Below are 24,233 nucleotides of genomic sequence, written 5' to 3'. Positions count from 1 at the left end.
TTATATCCACAGGAATATAAATGCAAACTGGTATACCCTTGTTTGTATGTTGAAACATGTCCTTACAGTCTGGCCACACTGCCTGCTTGTGTGGTGCGTGGGGGCTGCCACGGTGGCAGTTTGTCTTTGATAAATATATCATGAATATGATGACGTGATTTTTCCTTTACTGTGATTGAAAGAGCGAGAAAACTGGAGGGTGAAAGAGAGTAAGGGAGGGAGGGAAAGAAAAAGAGAGTGCCTTGGAAAAAAACTGCTTTTCACCTGTTGTGTTTATTCTCTTCATGTCTTGACATATTCTGCGTCTGTCACTATGTAACAGGCGTTATATAAAAATATCTTTTTATATATTTATTATAAAGTATATACACTCCAGTCAGTCAGCAGACATACAGTTGCTGTAGCGGTCTTATTTTAGATCACACTACCTTGCTCGGTCACCAACCCAAAGTGTCGGTATTTGACGGTCGAGAAATGAGACTCAACAAACTACTACCTTTCTCCAGAATCGCCTCCACCACCTTTAAATCAAGTTTATGCACCATCTCAGTACTAAATATAGCCATTTGTTTGAGGCGTTTGGCCCACAGCGACTGTCATGCATTGTCAGCAAATACATATTTTTCTACTTTTACATTCTTTCAAATTGTATCTTTTAAACATGAACCTGTCTGTGCTGTCTTTTCTTTTTTTCCCCCCACAGACTCTGGATCTAAACAAAAAGCTCAACTGCTGCACTGGGATTTTGTTGGAGAGTTTTGATCAGCTGAAAACAGTTGCCTCCAACAAGGAAGGTCTCTTATATGGAGTTCCAGTTAGCATCAAAGATAACATTGCATACAAGGTATTTTGTAGTTATGTATTACCTGTATTATTACAGGATGGTGATTACTCTGTCAGGGTCTCCAGCTATGTCTGCACTTGTAAAACTATTATAGCATAAGCTCAGGTTTATTGTATGTCCTTGATGTGCTCCTGTCTAACATTGCTCTTTTTGTCTTTTTTCATTTCACAACACAAGAATTACGACTCTTCTTGCGGTGTGATCATTAAATTGGAGCAGCCTGAAGATAAGGACAGCGTGATTGTTGAAGTTTTGAAGAGACAAGGAGCTATTCCCTTTGTGAAAACTAACCTGCCCCAAGGCCTACTAAGGTGTCATTTTTAATCAGATCATTACTACATTTGGCAGTTCAGCAATATTCAGTCATATTTGTCAACACAAATGGCTATAAGTGATTTTTGCATGTGCAAAAGGCCATGATACTCACTACTTATCCGTGCTTTTCTTTTATTCCCTCATCTCCAGCTATGACTGTAGTAACCCCATCTATGGCCAGACCGTGAACCCCCACAACCTCCAGAAGACGTCTGGAGGTTCGTCCGGTGGGGAGGGAGCTCTCATCGGGGGAGGAGGCTCCCTGCTTGGTATAGGCACTGATATAGGGGGTAGTATCCGTGCTCCCGCCTCCTTCTGTGGCATCTGTGGCTTTAAGGCAACATCTGGTCGGCTAAGGTGAGTTACTCTGCTTCAGTCAGATTTGTGGATGATCATTGTACCGTCATGACACTCTGCACTACATCTTTGCTTTGTTTAGATGTTGTGATTTCTTTGTGTTTTCAGTTCACAGGGTGTAAGAGCAGCTTTGCCGGGGCAAAAATCTGGTGAGCTACATTTTTATCATCATTGTCAACATACCATGCTGTGTCTTCTGATAAAATTGGTCACTTTTTTTATGCCATACTAATTTAGTGCTCTCATCTTCTGGACCCATGGCGAGGGATGTGGACAGTCTGGCTCTGTGTATGCAGGCTCTGCTCTGCGACCACATGTTTTCATTGGACCCCACTGTACCACCCATACCTTTTAATGCCCAGGTTTGTCTACAATAAAAGAGAAATGTAAAACTGGCAAGAAATAGTCCAGCACATTACCCACCTTGAAATGGTGAATTGCCGTCACTGTTAGTTTTGCACAGTTGAAACGTGTTAATGAGTGAGTTTTAGAGGTGCTGTGGGTGGATTTTGTTGGCTGTTTACAATGTCAAGATTTGTGCTGTTTCCATTCTTTCTTTCTTTCTTTATTCTAAGACCTGTCTGCCGGCTTTAGCTACTTATTTACCTTGTGTACACACTTTAGGGTTGTATCAGTCTACAGTACTTATCTACATAACGAGGAGAGGGAACATGACCAAAACTCTGTTGAGGTTCGCTGCCGGTTGTTTTCACTATAAATGTTCACTCTGGGGAAATGCACTCTGCTGTGACAATAATGAGTTGAGTTCACCTATATAATGTTGAATGCGAAACATAAAGGCACATTATTATGCATTTATTATCATGATTCCAAAAAATATCCTGACCTGGCCTGCTGACAGTCAGCCGAGGACTAAATTTGTTGACCCTAGCAAGGAAAATTTAACATGACTATGAGCAGATAAAGCGAAGACATGTTTTAAACCAACGTAAACCTACAGTTCATTATCGGTAGGTTTAAGCCATTCCTTTAAAGGGGCACTATGTAGTTTTGGAGAAGAAATTCAATAAAGAAGTTGTTCTCAGAGGAAAATAAGGTCCCCAGACCACTGTTTGAAGCTAGAAAGGTGGCAGGGTCCGCCAAATATTAACAAAGTAAAACAATATGAAATTGTGTTGTTCTTTAAGGTCAGTTTGTTTATTCAGTTTGTTCAGTCATGAAAAGGAAAATAGTGTGTTTATTTGGTTTGTTTAGGCATACAAAATCAGTCAATGAAGATCTTTCTCTTCTGATTAAAATGTATTCCACAGAAGTACATAATGCACCTTTTAAGGTTCCCAAAGTAAATAAATTAAACTGAATTGAAGATTTAATATAAACAAAAAAGCCCCATCCACCTATCCAAAAAAATGTATTGGTTGTGTACCAAAAATGAATCTATTATTGTGTTAATGTTTATTAATGTCTCCAGACTGAGCAAAAAAGATGAGAATGTCTCTTGTCTTCAGATATACCAGAGCTCCAGTCCTCTGACGATCGGTTACCTAGAAAACGACGGCTTCACAGGACCAACTCCAAGCATGGCCCGAGGCATCAGAGAGGTCAAAGCCCTCTTAGAGCAAGCAGGACACACTGTAAGACAACACCACGCACAGACACACACACATTATATAAGTAACGGCAACGTAAAATATGTGACATGAGCCACATTTTTTTTTTTGCAGTTACTTTATCTTCTTCTCTGTTATTTGGTCCTGTAGTTGGTGCCCTACAGTCCTCTGAAGATGAGTGATGTTATTCCTGAAATGGTATTAAAGGGCATCCTTGGAGATGGAGGTACCACCCTGCTTCAGATCCTGTGAGTTGAGGATCAGTATAATCATTGTTAATAATTGAATTTATCTGATGAGCACTTTCAGGGCCTGTGCACCGAGCACCCTCTAATTCAAGGAATTGGAGTCATTTTAATTTTAATGTACAACTCAAATGCATTGTGCAGCGGCTAGGGATGCTCAAATACTCACAACTCGGCACATGCATCAGAGATTGTGAAAATTATTATTTGTAATGGGTCTTAGTTTTGGGTGTGGCAAACGGGCACGATAGTGCTCCCTACAAATCATTTTAACAAAGTACAGTTGCACACCTGGTACATTTTGTCTAGATGTGCAACATTTCAGAGGCACATGCAGCATCTCCACATACTTGATTTAAATTTCTTTTACTTTTTATGTTTTTATTTTGATAGTTGTATCTTGTATCTCTCTTTTTTTGTTTATTTATATACTTTTTTCTTTTTTATACATGCTCTGTCTCTCTCTCTCTCTCTCTCTCTCTCTCTATATATATATATATATATATATATATATATATGTATATATAAAGGCAGTCATTCTAGTTTAAATACATTTTTTCTCTTCACTTGCCTTAATGTGCTTATTATAAAACTTTGAATTTGCTAAATTGTTATTATTATTATTGTTATTATTATTATTTTACTGACCTATTTCCTGATCCTTACCCTTGAATGTATTAGCCCGCTGGCACATATACAGCAAGTACATTACTTTACAACCCTCCCACAACATTGCGACCATTATTTTATTTTTGTTTTTCTTCGTTGAATTCCCATGATACCTCTTTCATGTATATTACATATATACCTTTTCATTTCTCTGTTTGACTGATTCATTGTGGCAGGGTTCGCCTAATTCCCTCTCCTTTGATTTCTGTTGGACAAAAGAGAATAAAACCTACGTCCCCCCGTATGAACAGGCTCTCCCAATGAGTCTTTGAGTTCAGGAAGGGTGACAGTGAGACCTTCAACAGCCAGTCTGGCTGAGTTCAGTTCATTACCTTCTGTTGCGGTACCTAGCACATGTGTGGGCTTTGCAGCAGTGAGTAAGGAGTGTGTGGTTGAGCAAGGTGAAAAGAACAGAGGAAAAGAGGGTTAACAGTTTGTATAGGTTGTCAGTTGGGTAGTAATGTACAGTATAGGCCAGTGTGTCATTTAATAAATGCATCTGCTTCTCAAGAGTTAAGAACACTCTCCTGTCAGTGGTGGAAACGTAAAACAGATCTCGGTTTTAGGGAAATCACCACCGACTACTTATGGGTTGAATGGGGCTCTTTACCGAAAGGACACAAGGCCTAAGAGCGAGATCACTGTGACGCCATGGTAACAACTAGGGATGTAACATTATACCAAACTTATCGATATTGTGATTAAAAAAATGCTGCGATACCGTTGTGGGACTGTGACGATATCTACCAACCTATTGTGGCTATTTTGCTCATAAAGTTCATGGACCTAACAAGGGAAGGCATGAATGCATTTTCGTCTGTGTCCTTGTCATTGTTTTGTTCTGGTTGAACAGCAGAGGGCGAAATCATACTGCTCAAGTAGGCAGACTTGTGGCACCCCGGTAGCTTGGTTGGTAGAGCGTGCGTCCCGTATACAGAGGCTTCATCCTCACTGCAGCCCAGTGTCAGACTGGCCCTGCTGCGTATCATCCTGGCCCCTCTCTCTCATCCCGCTTCCTGTCATCCCTCTTAGCTGTCCTATCAATAATGCCATATAAAGGCCAAAAAAAAATGGTCATTTAGAATATAAATATTGTTTGCTATTGCAAATTGGACTGTTCACTGAATTAAATTAAATCATACCAAAAGAAAAAAAGAAAACAATTACGGGGTCCGTTATAAGCAAAACAATGACAGTAGGAAATACCAAAGTAGTAAAAACTGGAAACAGTTTGTGAGAAAAAAGCTGCTCTATAAAAAATATATTTCTGACAGTTGTTGGTTATCATTTCCTGATCTACAGTTGTTTAAATTAATTGGATGTTTCAGGGAATCCACAACTACCTCAGTGTAAAACTCTACATTCCTGAAAAGGCCTGACATGTGACCTTTGAACTCTTGATTGTTAATAATTACTCTGACAAAGTTTTCATCTTCCATCACATCTTTATTTCATATTTCTTCTTGAGTTGCGTCATCAACAGAGCCAGTGAAATGAATGCTTTGATGGGAAATTATGCCCAACAGGACAACAAATCATATGATAAATGCATTTGCAAACAGCTACACATTCAGTGTCTAGTAAAAGAAAATAACTATTAGTGTGCAGAAACATAGACAAACATTTTATACTGTCAAATGTTACCCTACACACCACATCTGTCTTCTCATATGTTCCTGTGTGTGGGAGCCACTGGTTCAACCATCTGGATCTAGGACCACTCACTAGTAAAGACTCCAAAAACAGCTTCCAGTTCCTTTTATCTCATAAAATTACACAACCATCATTTGATTGTTTGGACCGCTCAGCTTCGTCTCTGGCCTTTGCTGCATACTTTGCCTCCACACGGTTAATTTCCCTTTGCAGTTTTTTCTCATGATTTTCATCCATTCTTTTAATCATGTTTTCTATATCTTTTTCTTTCTCCTCTCTATCTCTCTGTCTCTCCCTCTCTCTCTCTTGCCTCTCCCTCTGTCTTTCCTCATTCATCTCCAGCTTCATCCTCTTCATCTCCTCCTCTCTCTCTTTCCTCTGCCTCTGTCTCTCAGCCTGGAGCTGCTCATTCATTTTCTTCATCGCTTCTTCATGTTTTTCCTGAAGGTTTCGCTCCACTTCCTCTTTTTCTTTTCGTATTTCCTCTTCTTTCTCTTTTAGGATGCGTTGTTTCTCCTCTTCAAGTTTCCTCTCGGCCTCTTGGAACATCTTGTTGGTGTAGTGGCTTCCTCCGTTCTTCTGGGTTATATTTCTGATCTTCTGGAGCAGCTCAGTGACCTGAGAGGGATCCTTTGTCTTATTGTTGAAGACATGGTACTGGCCGTTACATCTGGCCACAAGCTGTTGAAGATCTTTGCTTGCATTCACAAAGTCATCCATAGAGTCGTCTTCAAGATCGTCACCACCGGTGAAGAGAACCATGCTGTATTTGTCTGCTGCTTGGCCAAAGATTTCTTGAATCTTTTGCACCGTCTGCATTTCCTCAGGAGTGTATCTCCCCAGCCTGATGACCACCAGGAACACATGGGGTCCAGGAGAAGCATAATCAATGCACTTGCCTAGATCTTTAGCTGTTTTTTCCTCTTCAAACCTGGTGTCAAACAGGCCCGGGGTGTCAATGACAGCAACCTGTTGCTCATCCACCATAGCTTTGCCCTTAGAACAGTCTACAGTCACAGACTCGGGCCTCAACTTTGAATCGAACCATTTTTGTCCCAGAATGGTGTTTCCAGTGGCACTCTTCCCAGTTCCAGTCTTCCCCACCATCACTATCCTCAGCTCTGCATTATTTGTTCTGCTTGATCCTGTGTAGAAGAATGAGGGACATTGAATAAGATGACTGGGTTATGCATAAATTGTACTTCATTTAACCTTTACAATGATGGGAGAGAAGCAGTGGCGAACCATCACTATTAGAGCTGAGACTTACATCCCCTTGAATGTACAGCTCTATTTAAACCTACCTAAATATAAATGAATCATGGCTATTTTTCAATAATTATTTTTTTATATGTTGAATTGTCATTCTTCTTACCTGTCTCTATAATATAAAATAAATCAGACATTATCCTCCACATACCAGCAAAAGAGATCATTAGTCAGCCTTTGTCAGAGCTGGGACTTCAGCTCAGCCAACTTACCAGACACGCCATTTTTGTCCTAGTGTGTAGTTGTTGCATGTTAAGCCCTGTAGAGAGCAGCAAACAACACACAATGATAGCAGAATAGGTCATGTTTTCCTAGAGCTGCATGAGACATACTGATACTTGTATTAAGCAGTAGAGAATTGTAAATGAATCTGTTGATGTACAGTCCATTTAGATAAGTTATATAATTAAGTGTGTTTGATATTAAGAGCTGTAACACAGTGAATCATTTGAGTTTCTTTTTATTGTTTCTCTCTGTTTCAGTAGTAGAGTTAGCACACACACAGTCACATGCAGCATTTATCTCCAGTATTATTTATTTATATTACCAACACAGCTCTGTGCTGTACTTCAAGATTCAAGTGTGTGAAAATTGTTTTCTGACGAGACTTGGGGTCAAACACAATTTCATTCTCCTTGATATATACTTTTGCAGATTCTTTGTTACAGTTATACTTTACCTCACCATGATGTAACCTGAACCTTAATTAGTTCTCTGCCAAAGCTTGCCTTGAAAAAGGGAACACTATTAAGCTCGCCACAACATCAGTGTCGTCTGCCGTAATCATGGACATGATAAGCAAGCTTCACTGCCTTGTCTACTAGTTATGTTAAGAAAGGTGGTGCTGGCCTTTGGGAAGGCCTGAGGTGATTATTTTTGGTTCCACCCATGATGAATTGAAATGTGATTGGTTAATTAACCTGTCGCTTTCTAAACAAACACATTCGGTTATGGCCCTCTTTCCCCATAATAAAGCGCTAACCAATGAGTCAGCCAGCTTTAACCTCTTTTCTGCCTAGAGACAACAGCAAAAACAATCTGATTGGATTACTATTTTACCCTTTTATTTGTGAAGCGAATTCAATAAAATTAGAGGCCAAATTAAAAGAGAATAATTATTAAATGAAAGAAATAAAATTTGAATTGCTGACATGTCTGGGCCTTCTCTGAGGGGCCAGAGGGCCCTTTACGGTTGTTCTCTAAAGAGAAGAAACATCTGTTAAATCATGCACTTCTCTAGCTTTCTTTGCGTGATCTAATGTGGCTTCAGTGTACTGTTCAGTTCACCATTTACAATAAGTCAGCAGTTCATTTAAGCAGCCCTCTCTGTCAGCAGAAAAGTGAAAATGAAAGATGGAGATCTAACCAGACCAAGTACCCCTGACTGCAGTGTGCAATTCCACTCTCAGCAACGCCCCTCCTTGTTTTTTATTTTGTTTGTTTGTTTTTTGTTGTTCATTTGAGGTTTTTGTCAGACGTGACAGCTGTTCACAAAAGCACAGGTTTGATACAAACGTAGTTCCATTTTTGAATAAATGTAGGCTATTAAGTGGTTTGGGCACAACAGGAGGTAGAGCTTAGATCAGGCCCAAAACATCAAGCCCGACCGTACCCGATCCCGTGCACGTTGTGTCCGGGCCCGGCCCGGCCCCGCCCGACACATTAACTGTAATTATGAGCCCGAGCCCGATTTAAACCCGACATTTTTTTAATACGTGGTGTAACTCAGAGTTACTCAATGTATCGCACTAGGTGGCGCCTCCTTTTGTTTAGTGGGTAATGTAACCTGTACGATGAAGAAGAGCAGGTGTACTTCCGCTCCCCTTGTGAAAGGATACTGCCGACAGAGCGAAGACTCCCCATTTTATTTTGTAAAGTGTTGGTGCAAGAACCTCGGCCTGTGTTCGTTTGCGTGTATGCCTGTAACATCTAGTGCCGTAGAGACCTGGCATGGTGTGGTCAGTATTATGAATAGAAGTGCCGTGCGGAAACCCCCACATGTTGCCTGCCGTCTCTTGAGCAACAGGAGCTACCCGCAATTAAGTCACCATCACCTTCCCCTTCACCAGCGCGCGTTACAGTGGGCTGTTATAACTGATGTTCTCAACTACAATTGTTGTTGTTTGAACTACAGAAATCTGTTTAGAGTTATCTTAACGAATAATGCAACAAGGACGAAGCATGTTGTAATATTCCATGATGTTCCATGAATGCTTTTATTCTGAAACTCCAGTACCGGAGTAGAATGTAACAAATATATATCTATGGTTACTGTTGCCTAAGGAACAGAAATAAAAAGTAGCAGAGCTACAGACAGCTACAGAGTTGCAGTGAAGGTATCCGGTTTGTCGCACAAGGTAGATTATAAACACATCGTCAGTAGTCTATCACAACACGTCAACTGCGTTGTTTGTTTATTCAGAACGGAATGGATCGCAAATGAATAAAGTAATGATTAAAAAAACAACAAAAAAAAACAACAACCCACAAATGCTTGACCGGCCCGGCCCGAGGATAGTGGCGGGAAATATCGACCCGACCCGGCCCGTGGGCCGGTTCGGGTCAAGTCCGGGCTCGGGCTTGGGCAGAGAATCTAAACTCTAACAGGAGTGTTGTAAGACTATTTGCTTCAACATTCATTCAGTGGTTATTTATGCTTCACACCTCAAACTTTGATACAAACTACTCAGCAAAAAAATATTCTTCCAACACCTACAACATCATCCCAGTATATGCCTGTAGAAATCCATCCAAAATAAGCATAGACATTTAAATGGATGATTGCCAGCACTCTTTGTATGCTGCAGCCAGTGGATGCAGAGAGATAGTGTGACATGCAGTAATGTTATTTCTTAAATTTATAGCATAAACAAACAAGCATATTTCATTTTCTGAGGTCCGCTGGCACGTTTTCTCTGCTGTTAAGAGTTACTCTCTTACTAGAAACTGCACGAAAAAACACGAATTGATCTCCTGCTTCAAAACTTGCTAGACTCACTTAAAGGTACCACCTTGTGGAGGAGTCTGTGCTGCACATTCACAAGCATCAATACTGCATTAAGTGCTAAATAATGAACATTGCAGCCTATAAAGCTTATTCCACCACTACATTTAGAATATAATATTTTGTGTGCTTATTAGGAAATGATGAAACAAACAAAACAATTTCAATCTGAGCTGTATTAAATTGATTTACAGACAAAAAAAAAAATCTAAGGTCCGTATAAACAATATCAAACATGTTATTTTCACATTAAATTTCTAGGTATTCAATTAAGGTCTTCATAGATTTAACATCCTTTGCGTCCAATATGTGCTGTTGTTTCCATCTGTCACGTTCAACATCAGCCCCAGGTGGACCAGTGTAGGTTAGGTCAAACGTTTGCCTACCCACATTGAGCAGCACCCCAAATAGCACACTGCAGTGAGAGCTTTCCCATCCAGGCTGACACATTTGTTTGAAGATGTCTTAAAATAATAAGGTGCTGTGACATCATCCAACAGAGAAAGGGTTGGATGGCCAAGCTTAATTTAAAAGCACATCCTCCAAATCTCCCTCCAAAAGAACTCTGATTCTTTAAGAACATAAATGCAATTCATTTTAAAATGCTCCAAATCTTCAGCATTTTCATAGTAACCAAGAAATCATCATCGTTAACTTTTGATTTGATTGCAGTATTATAGAGGCATTACAGAAAACATGATGATCAGTTTTTTATCACTATAAAATAATTGTTCCTTTTTATCATGACTTACCTGAGTTGGTGGCCATGTTTGGGTTAAAGAGTACTGAATAGATTCAGCAGCTGAAGTGAAGATGCAGAGTTCAGAGTGTCTGCCCCTGCTGCTGCTTTTATAATGGCCAAATGCACCAAACCACACCCACAAATAGCTGCATGACTCACAATGAAAGTGAAACTAAAGGTCTTGTGCTTGTTACAGTGACAGGGTTTTTTTTTAATAGATGGGGTAAACCACATACTGATCCAATGGCCAACCTGTTCAGCACAGTCTGCCTCCTGATGAAAGTGAGACGCATTTTACATCTCGTACCATAGAGCTCTACTTCAACAAATAAATTCGGCTTCATCATTTTCTCAGAGAATGAAAAAAAAAACAGATTGTGATTGTAGTTCTGATAAATGTACAATTATTATTTTACATTTCATACGTTCCTGTGTGTGGGAGCCACTGGTTCAACCACCTGGATCTAAGACCACTCACAAGAAAAGGCTCCAAAAACAGCTTCTAGTTCCTGTAAGTCAGGAACTAGAGTTACACAACTGGGAGAGGGAGGAAAGGGACTTGAATGTACTTCATTCAACTTAAACAATGATGGGAGAGAAGCAGTGGCGAACCATCACTATTAGAGCTGAGACTTCAGCTCAGCCAAAACTTAACAGACACACCATTTTGCTCTGGATAAGCAGCAGGCTGCCAGGTAGCTTGTGACAACAGCAGGTACATCCCCTTGAATGTACAGCTCCATTTAAACCTACCTAAATATAAATTCATCATGGCTATTTTTCAATAATTTATTTTTTATATGTTGAATTCTATACTTGCCTGTCTCTATAGTATAAAAATAAATCAGACATTATCCTCCATATACCAGCAAAAGAGATGATTAGTCAGCCTTTGTCAGTCTGCTGCTTATCAAACTCGGTAGCTGACCTTCTGCATAACAAGGATGCCTGTCTGCCCACTTCAGTCACTAGCCCCATCCCTTCACCATTTACAAGAAATGGCAGGACTTATTTCAAACTGCAGGACACACCTCACTCATTGTTCTCTCTGTGGAATGTAACTGATGTAACTGCACTTATCAAACATTGCTCTCCCCCCCCACCATTGACACAAAATGGCAGCGGTTTCCTGTGACTGCACACAGTGCTGCACAAAGCAACGAAAAGTTCCTCCTCCCATTTACAAGAAACGACAGCAGTTCTTTTAAGCTCCACATGATGCTGTGCACTGTTTCACCTTTCAAATGAAAATGGAACAGAATGGTTAAAGTGCGTCCAGGTTTAGATGCATTTGGTTGAATGTTTTCAGGGTTCTCAACAGCTACTATGCAGTTTGATTGAGTGTAATTTAATGTATTTATTTGATGGAATACAAAACACCTGCTCATGTCAGTGATGGGAAGCTCATTTTGCCATTCTTATTCTTATACCAGGGAGTTTGTGAGAAAAAAAGCTGCTCTATAAAAAATATATTTTTGACAGTTGTTGGTTAGCATTTCCTGAACTACAGTTGTTTAAATTAATTGGATGCTCCAGGGAATCCACAACTACCTCAGTGTAATACTCCATATTCCTGAAAAGGCCTGACATGTGACCTTTGAACTCTTGATTGTTAATAATTACTCTGACAAAGGTTTCGCCCTTCATCACATCTTTATTTCATATTTCTTCTTGAGTTGCGTCATCAACAGAGCCAGTGAAATTAATGCTTTGATGGGAAATTATGCCCAACAGGACAACAAATCGTATAATAAATGCATTTGCAAACAGCTACACACTCAGTGTCTAGTAAAAGAAAATAACTATTAGTGTGCAGAAACAAAATGCTGTGGTTAAATGACAATCAAAACTAAAAAGTTGGAAAACAAATCTTGAGTTATGATGTGATATTTACAGTTTCAATGATAGTCAAACATTTTATAGTGTCAAATGTTACCCTACACACCACATTTCTCTTCCTTCATATTCAAAGAATCTTGTGGAAACAACACTAGATGGCAACGTTAGACTATGATGTGACTGACTAACATACAGTGTAGAGCTCAACTTCAGCAAATAAGATTAGCTTCATCACTTATTCAGATAATTAAAAAATAAATTGTGATTATAGTTCTGTGGATATTATTATTTTTTTTATTTCATATCATATGTTCCTGTGTGTGGGAGCCACTGGTTCAACTATCTGGATCTAGGACCACTCACTAGTAAAGGCTCCAAAAACAGCTTCCAGTTCCTTTTATCTCATAAAATTACACAAGGAAAATCACCGAATGGATTGAACCGCTCAGCTTCGGCTCTGGCAATTACATCATGCCTGACCTGCACCCTGTCTCTTTCCTCTTGCATTTCTCTCTCATGATCTTCCTTCATTCTTAGCATCATTTTTGCTGTCTCCCTTTCTCTCTCCTCTCTCTCCTTTTCTCTCTCTTGCCTCTCCCTCTTTCTTTCCTCATTCATCTCCAGCTTCATCCTCTCCATCTCCTCCTCTCTCTCTTTCCTCTCCCTCTCTCTCTCAGCCTGGAGCTGCTCATTCATTTTCTTCATCGCTTCTTCATATTTTTTCTGAAGTTTTCGCTCTACTTACAAACTGCAGGAATGTAACTGATCTGGTTTGTGGTACTTTAATTACAACATACTGTAACAGTGTTGTGTCTACACTGCCAAGTCCCTGTAGGGACATTACAGAGAGTTTGTGAGAAACAAACTGTACTTGTAAAAACTGTATTGGACAGTTGTTGGTTTAGCATTTTCTTGATCTACAGCCATTGAAATTAATTGGATACTTCAAGGTGTCCACAACTGGTTCAGTATAAGACTTTCCTGAGAAAGTATTGACATGTGACCTTTGAACTTGTTAATAAGTACTCTGACAAAGGTTTAGTCTTATACCACATCTTTATTTCATATTTGTTCTTGAGTTGCGTCATCAACATAGCCAGTGAAATTAAAAATCTTTGACATAGCCCAATCAACTGCAAACAATGCCAGTAAAAGTAGTTTGATTACATTTGGAGGGAGAGACTGTACCATACTTTTATCACTTGCTAGTCAACACTTCCCCTTCAAAGACATTTTTTAGGTACTTCCACAAAGAAAACTTTCCAGTTTGTTGTAAAAAGGACATGTTAATGTTATGCCAGAGGATAATTCCCTTTTCTCACTTTCTCGCTAGTGGTAAAGTAGCCCATAGTCTATTATCACATCTTTATTTCACATTTGTTCTTGAGTTGCATCATCGTCATAACCCATGAAATAAATTCTTTGATGAGAAGTTGTGACCAACAGATAAACAGAAATAATGTAAGTATTTGCAAACAGTTACACAATCAGTGAATGAGTAAAATAAAATAACTATTAGTCTGCAGAAAACAAAATGCAGTGTTTAAATGACGAACACAATATAATACAATTCATTCACTGGGAAACAAACCTGGAGTTCTGATCTGAAAAATATAAATCATATATAAACATTTTATACTGTCTAATGTTTCCCTTCACACCACATTTCTCTACATTCAGTATTCAAAACATTCTGTGGAAAGAACACAAGATGGCAATGTGAGCCTATGATGTGTAAGGGACGAGGTGTCCATTATGAGGAATTAATGGACGACGTGGAGGTCTGAACCAATGGATTTTGCGGAGGCTCCTGATGATGGACACCTCGAAGGGCATTATCCCGCTTATATCATGGTCACTTGACAAAGAAAAAAAACATTTAAGAAAATTTGTGTGTATTTTCATGTGTTTTGTGATCAAAATATAAAGTTTTTCACAAGCAGTGAGTCTGTTTCCCTGGCAGCACCTGAGTTTGACTTTGTCGCGCTTCCCAAATCAATAAAATGTGCAGTAACAAATGACTGGCCGGCTGCAGCCTAAAATAGTGAGTTGAATAACAAATAGTATGTGGGAGGATCGCTTGATACAGTAAGCTCAGAGGGACAGTGTAGCAAGGCTGAAGTGGGGAGTAAATGCACATAGTTTAATCAGCTTTTTCAAATCAAACAGAGTTTGCTCACCTGCGTTACCCATTACTTATTACGGACAGTTCAGCCAGCGGACACTTAGGTTACCCACTTTTTAATTTACGACAGCCCTAAGTGTAAGCTCCTTGTTGCAGCTTGTGTGTTTATAGCACCACCCGGTGGTACACTGAAGGACTACAAGATATTCAGATTTTTTAAAATTTGATTTATTTCAAGCGTTGAGATGTCTGCAGCCAGCTGATGCCAGTGCCACTCATTTTAGATACAGGCTATAGTGCATTCCTTTAGACCAGTAATCAGGCAGTTTCACTGGAAGTCTCACTATGTCCAAAGTTGATAATACCACACCATGGGATAATAGTGACTAACCTGCATTATATAGCTTAACTTCAACAAATAAAAAAGTAGATTAATCACTCGGATATTTCAAAATGAAAAAAAAAATAAAATTGTGATTGTAGTTCTGTCTTTGATTTTGTATATATATATTTTATATGGTCCTCTGTGTGGCAGCTTCTGGGGGGTTCCTCTGTGTTTTAACCACCTGGATTGGGGACCGCTCACTTAAAAAGGCTCAAAAATCCGCTTACAATTCCTTTAACAACTTTAATCACAGGATCAAATATATTTCTGTCCTCAGCTTCGGTTCTGGCCTCTCTCTCAAACCTGGACTGCACCCTGTCTCTTTCCTCTCTCAGTTTTCTCTCATGCTCTTCCTGCATTCTATTCATCATGATGGTTCTCTCTCTTTCTCTCTCCTCTCTCTCTCTTTCTCTCTCTCTGTATCTCTCTTCCTTCTCCCTCTTTCTTTCCTCATTCATCTCCAGCTTCATCCTCTTCATCTCCTCCTCTCTCTCTTTCCTCTCCCTTTCTCTCTCAGCCTGGAGCTGCTCATTCTTTTTCTGCATCTCTTCTTCATATTTTTTCTGAAGTTTTCGCTCCACTTCCTCTTTTTCTTTTCGAATTTTCTCTTCTTTCTCTTTTAGGATGCGTTGTTTCTCCTCTTCGAGTTTCCTCTCTGCCTCTTGGAACATCTCGTTGGTGTAGTGGCTTCCTCCGTTCTTCTGGGTTATATTTCTGATCTTCTGGAGCAGCTCAGTGACCTGAGAGGGATCCTTTTTCTTATTGTTGAAGACATGGTACTGGTCATTACATTTGGCCACAAGCTGTTTAAGATCTTCGCTTTCATTCAAGAAGTCCTCGATAGGGCTGTCTTCAAGTAGGTCACCACCAGTGAAGAGAACCATGCTGTATTTGTCTGCTGCTTGGCCAAAGATTTCTTGAATCTTTTGCACCGTTTGCATTTCCTCAGCAGTGTATCTCCCCAGCCTGATGATCACCAGGAACACATGGGGTCCAGGAGAAGCGTAAGATATGCACTGGCCTAGATCTTTAGATGTTTTATCCTCTTCAAACCTGGTGTCAAACAGGCCCGGGGTGTCAATGACAGCCACCTGTTGCCCATCCACCGTAGCTTTGCCCTTAGTACAGTCTACAGTCATAGACTTGGCACAGAACTTTGATTCAAAGCATTGTCGTCCCAGAATGGTGTTTCCAGTGGCACTCTTCCCAGTTCCAGTCTTCCCCACCATCACTATCCTCAGCTCTGCATTATTTGTTCTGCTTGAGCCTGTGTAGAAGAATGAGGGACATTGATTAAGAGGTCGTCCATACATTGTACATCATTCAACTTAAACAACGATCGGGGAGAAGACAAACCATTTAAAATAAATTAATTCAGTCATGACTTTTATTTCCATGATCCAATGTGGCTTCAGTATACTGTTCAGTTAGCCACTTAAAGGAAAGGTCAGCAGTTGTTTTCAACAGCCCTCTCTGTCTGCTGAAAGTTAAACTGAAAGGTGGAAACCTGTCCACACCAAGTAACCCTCACTACAGTGTGCAATTCAGGAAGTTACTCAGTATTGTAAGGATCAAACATTGGATTTATCTACATTGAGCAACTCTATTTGGTCCATTTGAGGTTTACATCTCAAATTTTGACACAAGTTATATTTGTCTGCTGCCAAAGAAACATAATCCCAGCATATGTCTGAATGAATGAGGAAGAAAATAATTGAGTATAGACATACAGTAATAGGCATGATAGTTTATAAGATAGAAAATACATTTTATATTACAGCAGTACATTATTGTTACAGAAAATTAGATTCAGCCATGATCACTGTACAATAATTGGAATTTAAAACATGGATGCAGCATCATGACTTACCTAAGTAGGTGGCCATGTTTGGGTTAGAGAGTACCAAGTAGATACAGCAGCTGAAGTGAAGATGCAGAGTTCAGAGTGTCTGCCCCTGCTGCTGCTTTTATAATGGCCAAATGCACCAAACCACACCCACAAATAGCTGCATGACTCACAATGAAAGTGAAACTAAAGGTCTTGTGCTTGTTACAGTGACAGGGTTTTTTTTTAATAGATGGGGGAAACCACATACTGATCCAATGGCCAACCTGTTCAGCACAGTCTGCCTCGTGATGAAAGTGAAACGCATTTTACAACTCGCACCATAGAGCTCTACTTCAGCAAATAAAATCAGCTTCATCATTTTCTCAGAGAATGAAAAAAATAGATTGTGATTGTAGTTCTGATAAATTTACAATTATTATTTAATATTTCATATGTTCTTCCAAGGGACATTGAATAAGATCACCAGGTTGTGAATAAATTGTACTTCATTCAACTTAAACAATGATGGGAGAGAAGCAGTGGCGAACCATCACTATTAGAGCTGAGACTTCAGCTCAGCCAAAACTTAACAGACACACCATTTTCGCTCAGGATAAGCAGCAGGCTGCCAGGTAGCTTGTGACAACAGCAGGTACATCCCCTTGAATGTACAGCTCTATTTAAACCTTCATAAATATAAATTCATCATGGCTATTTTTCAATAATTTATTTTTTATATGTTGAATTATATACTTGCCTGTCTCTATAGTATAAAAATAAATCAGACATTATCCTCCATATATCAGCAAAAGAGATGATTAGTCAGCCTTTGTCAGTCTGCTGCTTATCAAACTCGGTAGCTGATATTCTGCATAACAAGGATGCCTGTCTGCCCACTTCAGTCACTAGCCCCATCCCTTCACCATTTACAAGAAATGGCAGGACTTATTTCAAACTGCAGGACACACCTCACTCATTGTTCTCTCTGTGGAATGAAACTGAAACTACATTGGTTTGTGGTACTTTAATTAGAACATACTGTAACAGTGTTGTGTCTACACTGCCAAGTCCCTGTAGGGACATTACAGGGAGTTTGTGAGAAACAAACTGTACTTGTAAAAACTGTATTGGACAGTTGTTGGTTTAGCATTTTCTTGATCTACAGCCATTGAAATTAATTGGATACTTCAAGGTGTCCACAACTGGTTCAGTATAAGACTTTCCTGAGAAAGTATTGACATGTGACCTTTGAACTTGTTAATAAGTACTCTGACAAAGGTTTAGTCTTATACCACATCTTTATTTCATATTTGTTCTTGAGTTGTGTCATCAACATAGCCAGTGAAATTAAAAATCTTTGACATAGCCCAATCAACTGCACACAATGCCAGTAAAAGTAGTTTGATTACATTTGCAGGGAGAGAGACTGTACCATACTTTTATCACTTGCTAGTCAACACTTCCCCTTCAAAGACATTTTTTAGGCACTTCCACAAAGAAAACTTTCCAGTTTGTTGTAAAAAGGACATGTTAATGTTATGCCAGAGGATAATTCCCTTTTCTTACTTTCTCGCTTGTGGTAAAGTAGCCCATAGTCTATTATCACATCTTTATTTCACATTTGTTTTTGAGTTGCATCATCGTCATAACCCATGAAATAAATTCTTTGATGAGAAGTTGTGACCAACAGATAAACAGAAATAATGTAAGTATTTGCAAACAGTTACACAATCAGTGAGTAAGTAAAATAAAATAACTATTAGTCTGCAGAAAACAAAATGCAGTGTTTAAATGACGAACACAATATAATACAATTCATTCACTGGGAAACAAACCTGGAGTTCTGATCTAAAAAATATAAATCATATATAAACATTTTATACTGTCTAATGTTTCCCTTCACACCACATTTCTCTACATTCAGTATTCAAAACATTCTGTGGAAAGAACACAAGATGGCAATGTGAGCCTATGATGTGTAAGGGACGAGGTGTCCATTATGAGGAATTAATGGACGACGTGGAGGTCTGAACCAATGGATTTTGCGGAGGCTCCTGATGACGGACACCTCGAAGGGCATTATCCCGCTTATATCATGGTCACTTGACAAAGAAAAAAAACATTTAAGAAAATTTGTGTGTATTTTCATGTGTTTTGTGATCAAAATATAAAGTTTTTCACAAGCAGTGAGTCTGTTTCCCTGGCAGCACCTGAGTTTGACTTTGTCGCGCTTCCCAAATCAATAAAATGTGCAGTAACAAATGACTGGCCGGCTGCAGCCTAAAATAGTGAGTTGAATAACAAATAGTATGTGGGAGGATCGCTTGATACAGTAAGCTCAGAGGGACAGTGTAGCAAGACTGAAGTGGGGAGTAAATGCACATAGTTTAATCAGCTTTTTCAAATCAAACAGAGTTTGCTCACCTGCGTTACCCATTACTTATTACGGACAGTTCAGCCAGCGGACACTTAGGTTACCCACTTTTTAATTTACGACAGCCCTAAGTGTAAGCTCCTTGTTGCAGCTTGTGTGTTTATAGCACCACCCGGTGGTACACTGAAGGACTACAAGAGACTGCGAGAAAGAAGTGCTGAAGGAATTGAAGGAATTTAATTTAATTTAATCAGTCAGTCACTCAAAAATAACAGTCTGTATTTCATAAAATGAGCTCTAACTGGCTGCTTTAAGCAAATATCAATTGATTTGGCAACAAAATGTTAGTACTATTATTTCCTTTGTGGCTTGAATTAAAATATATGCACAGTCTTATATCTGCAAAAAAATGTACATGGGACATTTGTTACTGCTTAAAATTATTGTATTCAATATGTGAAATGAATACATTAAATCGAAGTTAATCATAATGTGTGACAGCTGATGAGTACCTTGAAGAAATGTAAACAATATTATCTAAACCTGGACTATTTTAAACATGCTGTTGTATTTACATGTGAAAGGTGAAGCAGTGCACATTATCACAAGGAGCTGAAAAGAAGTGCAGCTGTTTCTTGTAAATACTTAATGTAGTTGGAGCTTTGTGTCTGAAGGTAGGTGGAGCTTTGTGCTTCTTTGTGCAGCAGTGTCTGCGCTATTGAAAAAGTGCTGCCATTTCTTGTAAATGGAGAGGGAGGTGAGAGCAAAGTTTGAGGTCTATAGGTAACAAAGGTTGATACAGGAGTCAGGTAAATGGGCATAATATTTGTCATTTTTCAACACAGCATTGCTCAATGAAATGGAAGTTGTAGCCTCTTAAATGGTATACACACCTAAAACACATATACAATATTTAAATTAGACTTGAATAAAATACATTTAAAAAATACAGTTTCTTATTTAACTATATACCTATACAGTATATGTGCAGTGGGGTCCAAAAGTCTGAGACCACATTGAAAATCTTTAGTATTGCCACATAAACTTGTGAATATTGAGAACACTTGAAAGTAAGAGAACCTGTCAGAAGTGAATTTGTTATTCGCAGGGCCTTTCTCAGCATCACACTCAAGGTTTCTAAAGAAGCAGGGCATATACAGTAACTCTAAAACACTTTAGTCAAACTGGATCAGTTGTATCCAAAGCACGATCAAGCAGACCCAAAGTGACCACACCATCAGAAGATTCATACATCGAGCTTAGTCCTCCACATACCAGTGTAGTGTCTGAGTGTTTCTTATACCTCCTGAGCTCTGAGTGACAGGACAGGACCAGATGTTTCCCTTTAAGTATATGTGGGAAGGGGACAACGTAGAGGTCTCATGTCCAGGAGAACAACATATAAGCCCTGTAGTGTGCGTCAGAGAATAGCTAAAGGAAGAGGCCCACACTGAGGACTGACCAGTTCAGAGGTTCAAGATTGATTCAATGTATACATTTTCATCTAAGTATAGAGAGACTAGCAGGTCAACTTCAGATAACATCAATATAGTCATGCACACACATTCACGTACACATATTCCCTTGAGAGATATTCTCTAGAGGTGTTATGCAGACCTATTCTTTTCCCACAGGATAGAGGGGCTCTCAGTGCCCTAAAAGTAAACAATTAGAGGAAACAGGCGGGCATGAGCGAATGAACTCTAAAAAGGACCCGCACACCAGAGAACGGGGGTGAATTTTGGTTGATCTCCTAAGACTGAGGGTCTGAGAGGAGTTCTGATAGAGCAGAGGGCAAAGCATTTTGGGCATCACTTTGCCGAGATTTGAGAATACCAGGGAGTGCACCCTCTGGTTCGGACGCTGGCTTGAGATCTGTTTCAATAAAGATTGCTCTATCATATCCACCCAGCCTTGCCTCCGCAGAATTTTTTATCAACATACTACACGCCGACACCTTTCGAGGACGACAGCCCATACACTTCACCAGCAAAAGAGATCATTAGTCAGCCTTTGTCAGAGCTGGGACTTCGGCTCAGGCAACTTACTAGACGCTCCATTTTTGTCCTAGTGTGTAGTTGTTGCATGTCAAGCCCCGTAGAGAGCAGCAAACAACACACAATGATAGCAGAATAGGTCATGTTTTCCTGGAGCTGGATGAGACATACTGATACTTGTATTAAGCAGTAGAGAATTGTAATGTAATCTGTTGATGTACAGTCCATTTGGATAAGTTATATAATTAAGTGTGTTTGATATTAAGAGCTGTAACACAGTGAATCATTTTGAGTTTCTTTTTATTGTTTCACTTTGTTCCAGTAGTAGAGTTAGCACACACACAGTCACATGTAGCATTTATCTCCAGTATTATTTATTTATATTACCAACACAGCTCTGTGCTGTACCTCAAGATTCAAGTGTGTGAAAATCGTTTTCTGACGAAACTTGGGAAGTTATTGTGTTTAGATTAATTATGCGTCACATTTTGTCAAAGTAGGTATTTGATTAGGATGTTTGAAGATGTAACTTCCTTTGCATCCAACACATGCTTTTGATTCCATTTGTTACATCTACCCCAGGTTGAGTAAAAAGAAAAATGCTGGGGAGCGGCTTAATGTGGGTTCAGTCAAATGTTTGACTACCCACATTGACTTGCACACTGCAGTGAGGGGTTTTCCGTCCGTATTGACACAATTCGGTTCTTTTTTTTTCAATTCAAAAACTTTATTGGCACTTAAGTTTCGAAAACAATTTGCCAATGCATTGGGGTACACATAATTGTAGAATATAGAAATGAATAAATGGAAGAATAAAAAGGGAACAACGTTACATTATAAAAATATATATGTTTACAGAAAAACTATCTGAATCTTTAACATTTTCCTTGTGACCAAAAAATCATTATCTTTAACTGAAAAAGTCTTTGTAGTCAGATAAGGAACTTGGGACAAATGTTAATGTCAGAAATACAAAATAATAATCATGTCTTTGCGGTTCTGACTCGTGTAAGTCCATAGAAGTATCAGTCTATAGGGCCTACAGTAGTGCATTATCGTTACAGATCCAACTGTGATCACTGTTACATCACTGTAAAATACCTGAACTTTAAAACATGGATACAGTTTCATGATTTACCTAAGTTGGTGGCCATGTTTGAGTTGAAGAGTACAGAGTATATACTGCAGCTGAAGTGAAAACGCAGAGTTCAGAGTGTCTGCTCCTGCTGCAGCTGCTCTTTTTTAAAATGGCCGTATGCACCAAACCTCACCCACAGATAGCTTCATGTCTCACAATGAAAGTCAAACTAAAGCTCTTGGTGCTTGTTTCAGTTACAGGAGGTTTTTTTTAAGAGATGGGGAAAAATACATACTGGCCAAAACGGCCAGCTTGTTCAGTACTGTCGAGTGATGTTGATTTGTAATACAAGCTTGTTTCCTCGCTGCTCATTTTCCAGGCACTTACTTGTTAACTGCACTCATCAAACTTTGCTCTCTCCTCCCTCTCCATTAACAAGAAATAGCAGCACTTTTTCAAGAGTGCAGACACTGCTGCACAAAGAACAGAAGCTCCACCTACATTAAGTATTTACAAAAAAAGGCAGCACTTCTTTTAAGCTCCACATAATGCTGTGCACTGCTTCACCTTTCAAATGAAAATGGAACAGCATGGTTAAAATGCATCCAGGTTTAGATGCATTTGGTTGAATGTTTTCAGGGTTCTGAACAGCTACTATGCAGTTTGATTGAGAGTAATTTAATGTATTTATTTGATGGAATACAAAACACCTGCTCATGTCAGTGATGGGAAGCTCATTTTGCCATTCTTATTCTTATACCAGGGAGTTTGTGAGAAAAAAGCTGCACTATAAAAAATATATTTCTGACAGTTGTTGGTTAGCATTTCCTGATCTACAGTTGTTTAAATTAATTGGATGCTCCAGGGAATCCACAACTACCTCAGCAGAGGAGGATTAAGGTAGTCATGGGCCCCTAGGCTATTTTTGATGTGGGCCCCCCCTTATGCATCATGCTCTCCCAGAAAAAATTAATTTTGCACCATGTGTAACAGTGCAGGAGAATATTTGGCAAACATGATCCACGCACACTCCAGTTAGCACACATTTATTGTAACAGCCTTTATCATAACAAAAATACAACAGAAAGGCAAGCTTTACAAGCTTTAAGGTTTCAGACAACATCTGCTGCAACAGCACAGACTACCCTGTTCTATAGCAAAGGCACAAATCAAACAGTGGGGCTGAGAAACAAATTCAACAGAAGCATTAGCACAGCAGCAGAGAACCTACAGGTGTGTGTGTGTGTGTGTGTGTGTGTGTGTGTGTGGTGACCTCTCACAGATCGGAAAATTCCTTAAGTGTCTTATCCTAATCGTATATACAAATTTACAGCACATTTCTGTTTCATGAGACTCCATTTGTCCTGGAGCAAAGATAATCTGAACAAAAAGATTAAAAGTGTAATTCCAATTTTCTTCATATTTCTTGCAGAAATAAGCCTTTACTCGTGTGGAAGAATTGTTTTGGTGCCTAGCAAAGTCTTAGCATCACAATATCAGTGGAATATTTGAATGAAATATTAGATAAATGTAAAACAAATATCTCAAATGAAATGGTTTTGGAGTAGAATTGAAAAAAGCTTCTTCAAACTCTGCTTGGTAAAACTATTCATGCACCAAGAGCTGTGGTGGTTGCCCAGTGAAACCATGATTATCTTCAGATAAACTGAAGGGTTTGTGATTAATTTACCTTCACAGGGCTCTCTTCCTTGCTTTCCTAGCTGAGAAGTCTTGTAGGTAGGTCAAATCAAATCGATGAGCTTGATTGGATGAGGTGACCCATGTCTGCCCAATCAGTGCTGTTTTGTTTGTTTATTACCCCATGGACCAATAAAGGTCAATGAATTTTTCCATTAAAGTGTATTTAAATTTCTAAAAAATAATCTGACCAATTCAAGGACCCCTCCACACATGGGGCCCCTAGGCTGCGGCCTAGGG

The 24,233-nt window shown here is 39.2% G+C and overlaps 3 protein-coding genes across 3 annotated transcripts in view; 1 reads left to right on the top strand and 2 right to left on the bottom strand.

Moving 5' to 3' along the window:
• faah (fatty acid amide hydrolase) overlaps positions 1 to 24,233 on the top strand; it is a 92,604-nt gene that overhangs the window by 3,687 nt on the left and 64,684 nt on the right. Inside the window, exons 3-9 of the mRNA XM_073475816.1 lie at positions 704 to 844; positions 1,022 to 1,155; positions 1,310 to 1,516; positions 1,625 to 1,665; positions 1,754 to 1,878; positions 2,986 to 3,111; positions 3,238 to 3,335. Of these exons, the coding sequence (XP_073331917.1) occupies positions 704 to 844; positions 1,022 to 1,155; positions 1,310 to 1,516; positions 1,625 to 1,665; positions 1,754 to 1,878; positions 2,986 to 3,111; positions 3,238 to 3,335 (872 nt within the window). The remainder of the gene's footprint in view (positions 1 to 703; positions 845 to 1,021; positions 1,156 to 1,309; positions 1,517 to 1,624; positions 1,666 to 1,753; positions 1,879 to 2,985; positions 3,112 to 3,237; positions 3,336 to 24,233) is intronic.
• On the bottom strand, positions 5,456 to 6,948 carry LOC141004370 (GTPase IMAP family member 9-like). Its single transcript, XM_073475818.1, has one exon. The coding sequence runs from the start codon at positions 6,759 to 6,761 to the stop codon at positions 5,766 to 5,768; it is 996 nt and encodes a 331-aa protein (XP_073331919.1). The 5' UTR covers positions 6,762 to 6,948; the 3' UTR covers positions 5,456 to 5,765.
• Positions 15,148 to 16,331, bottom strand: LOC141004687 (GTPase IMAP family member 9-like). The gene has a single exon (XM_073476344.1). It carries the CDS (start codon positions 16,329 to 16,331, stop codon positions 15,216 to 15,218), a length of 1,116 nt encoding a protein of 371 aa, XP_073332445.1. The 3' UTR covers positions 15,148 to 15,215.

This window comes from Pagrus major, chromosome 11 (genome assembly GCF_040436345.1).
Source record: "Pagrus major chromosome 11, Pma_NU_1.0".
Taxonomy (NCBI): domain Eukaryota; kingdom Metazoa; phylum Chordata; class Actinopteri; order Spariformes; family Sparidae; genus Pagrus; species Pagrus major.
Note: the sequence above shows the minus strand (reverse complement) of the source record. Positions and strands in the feature narration are given on the sequence as shown.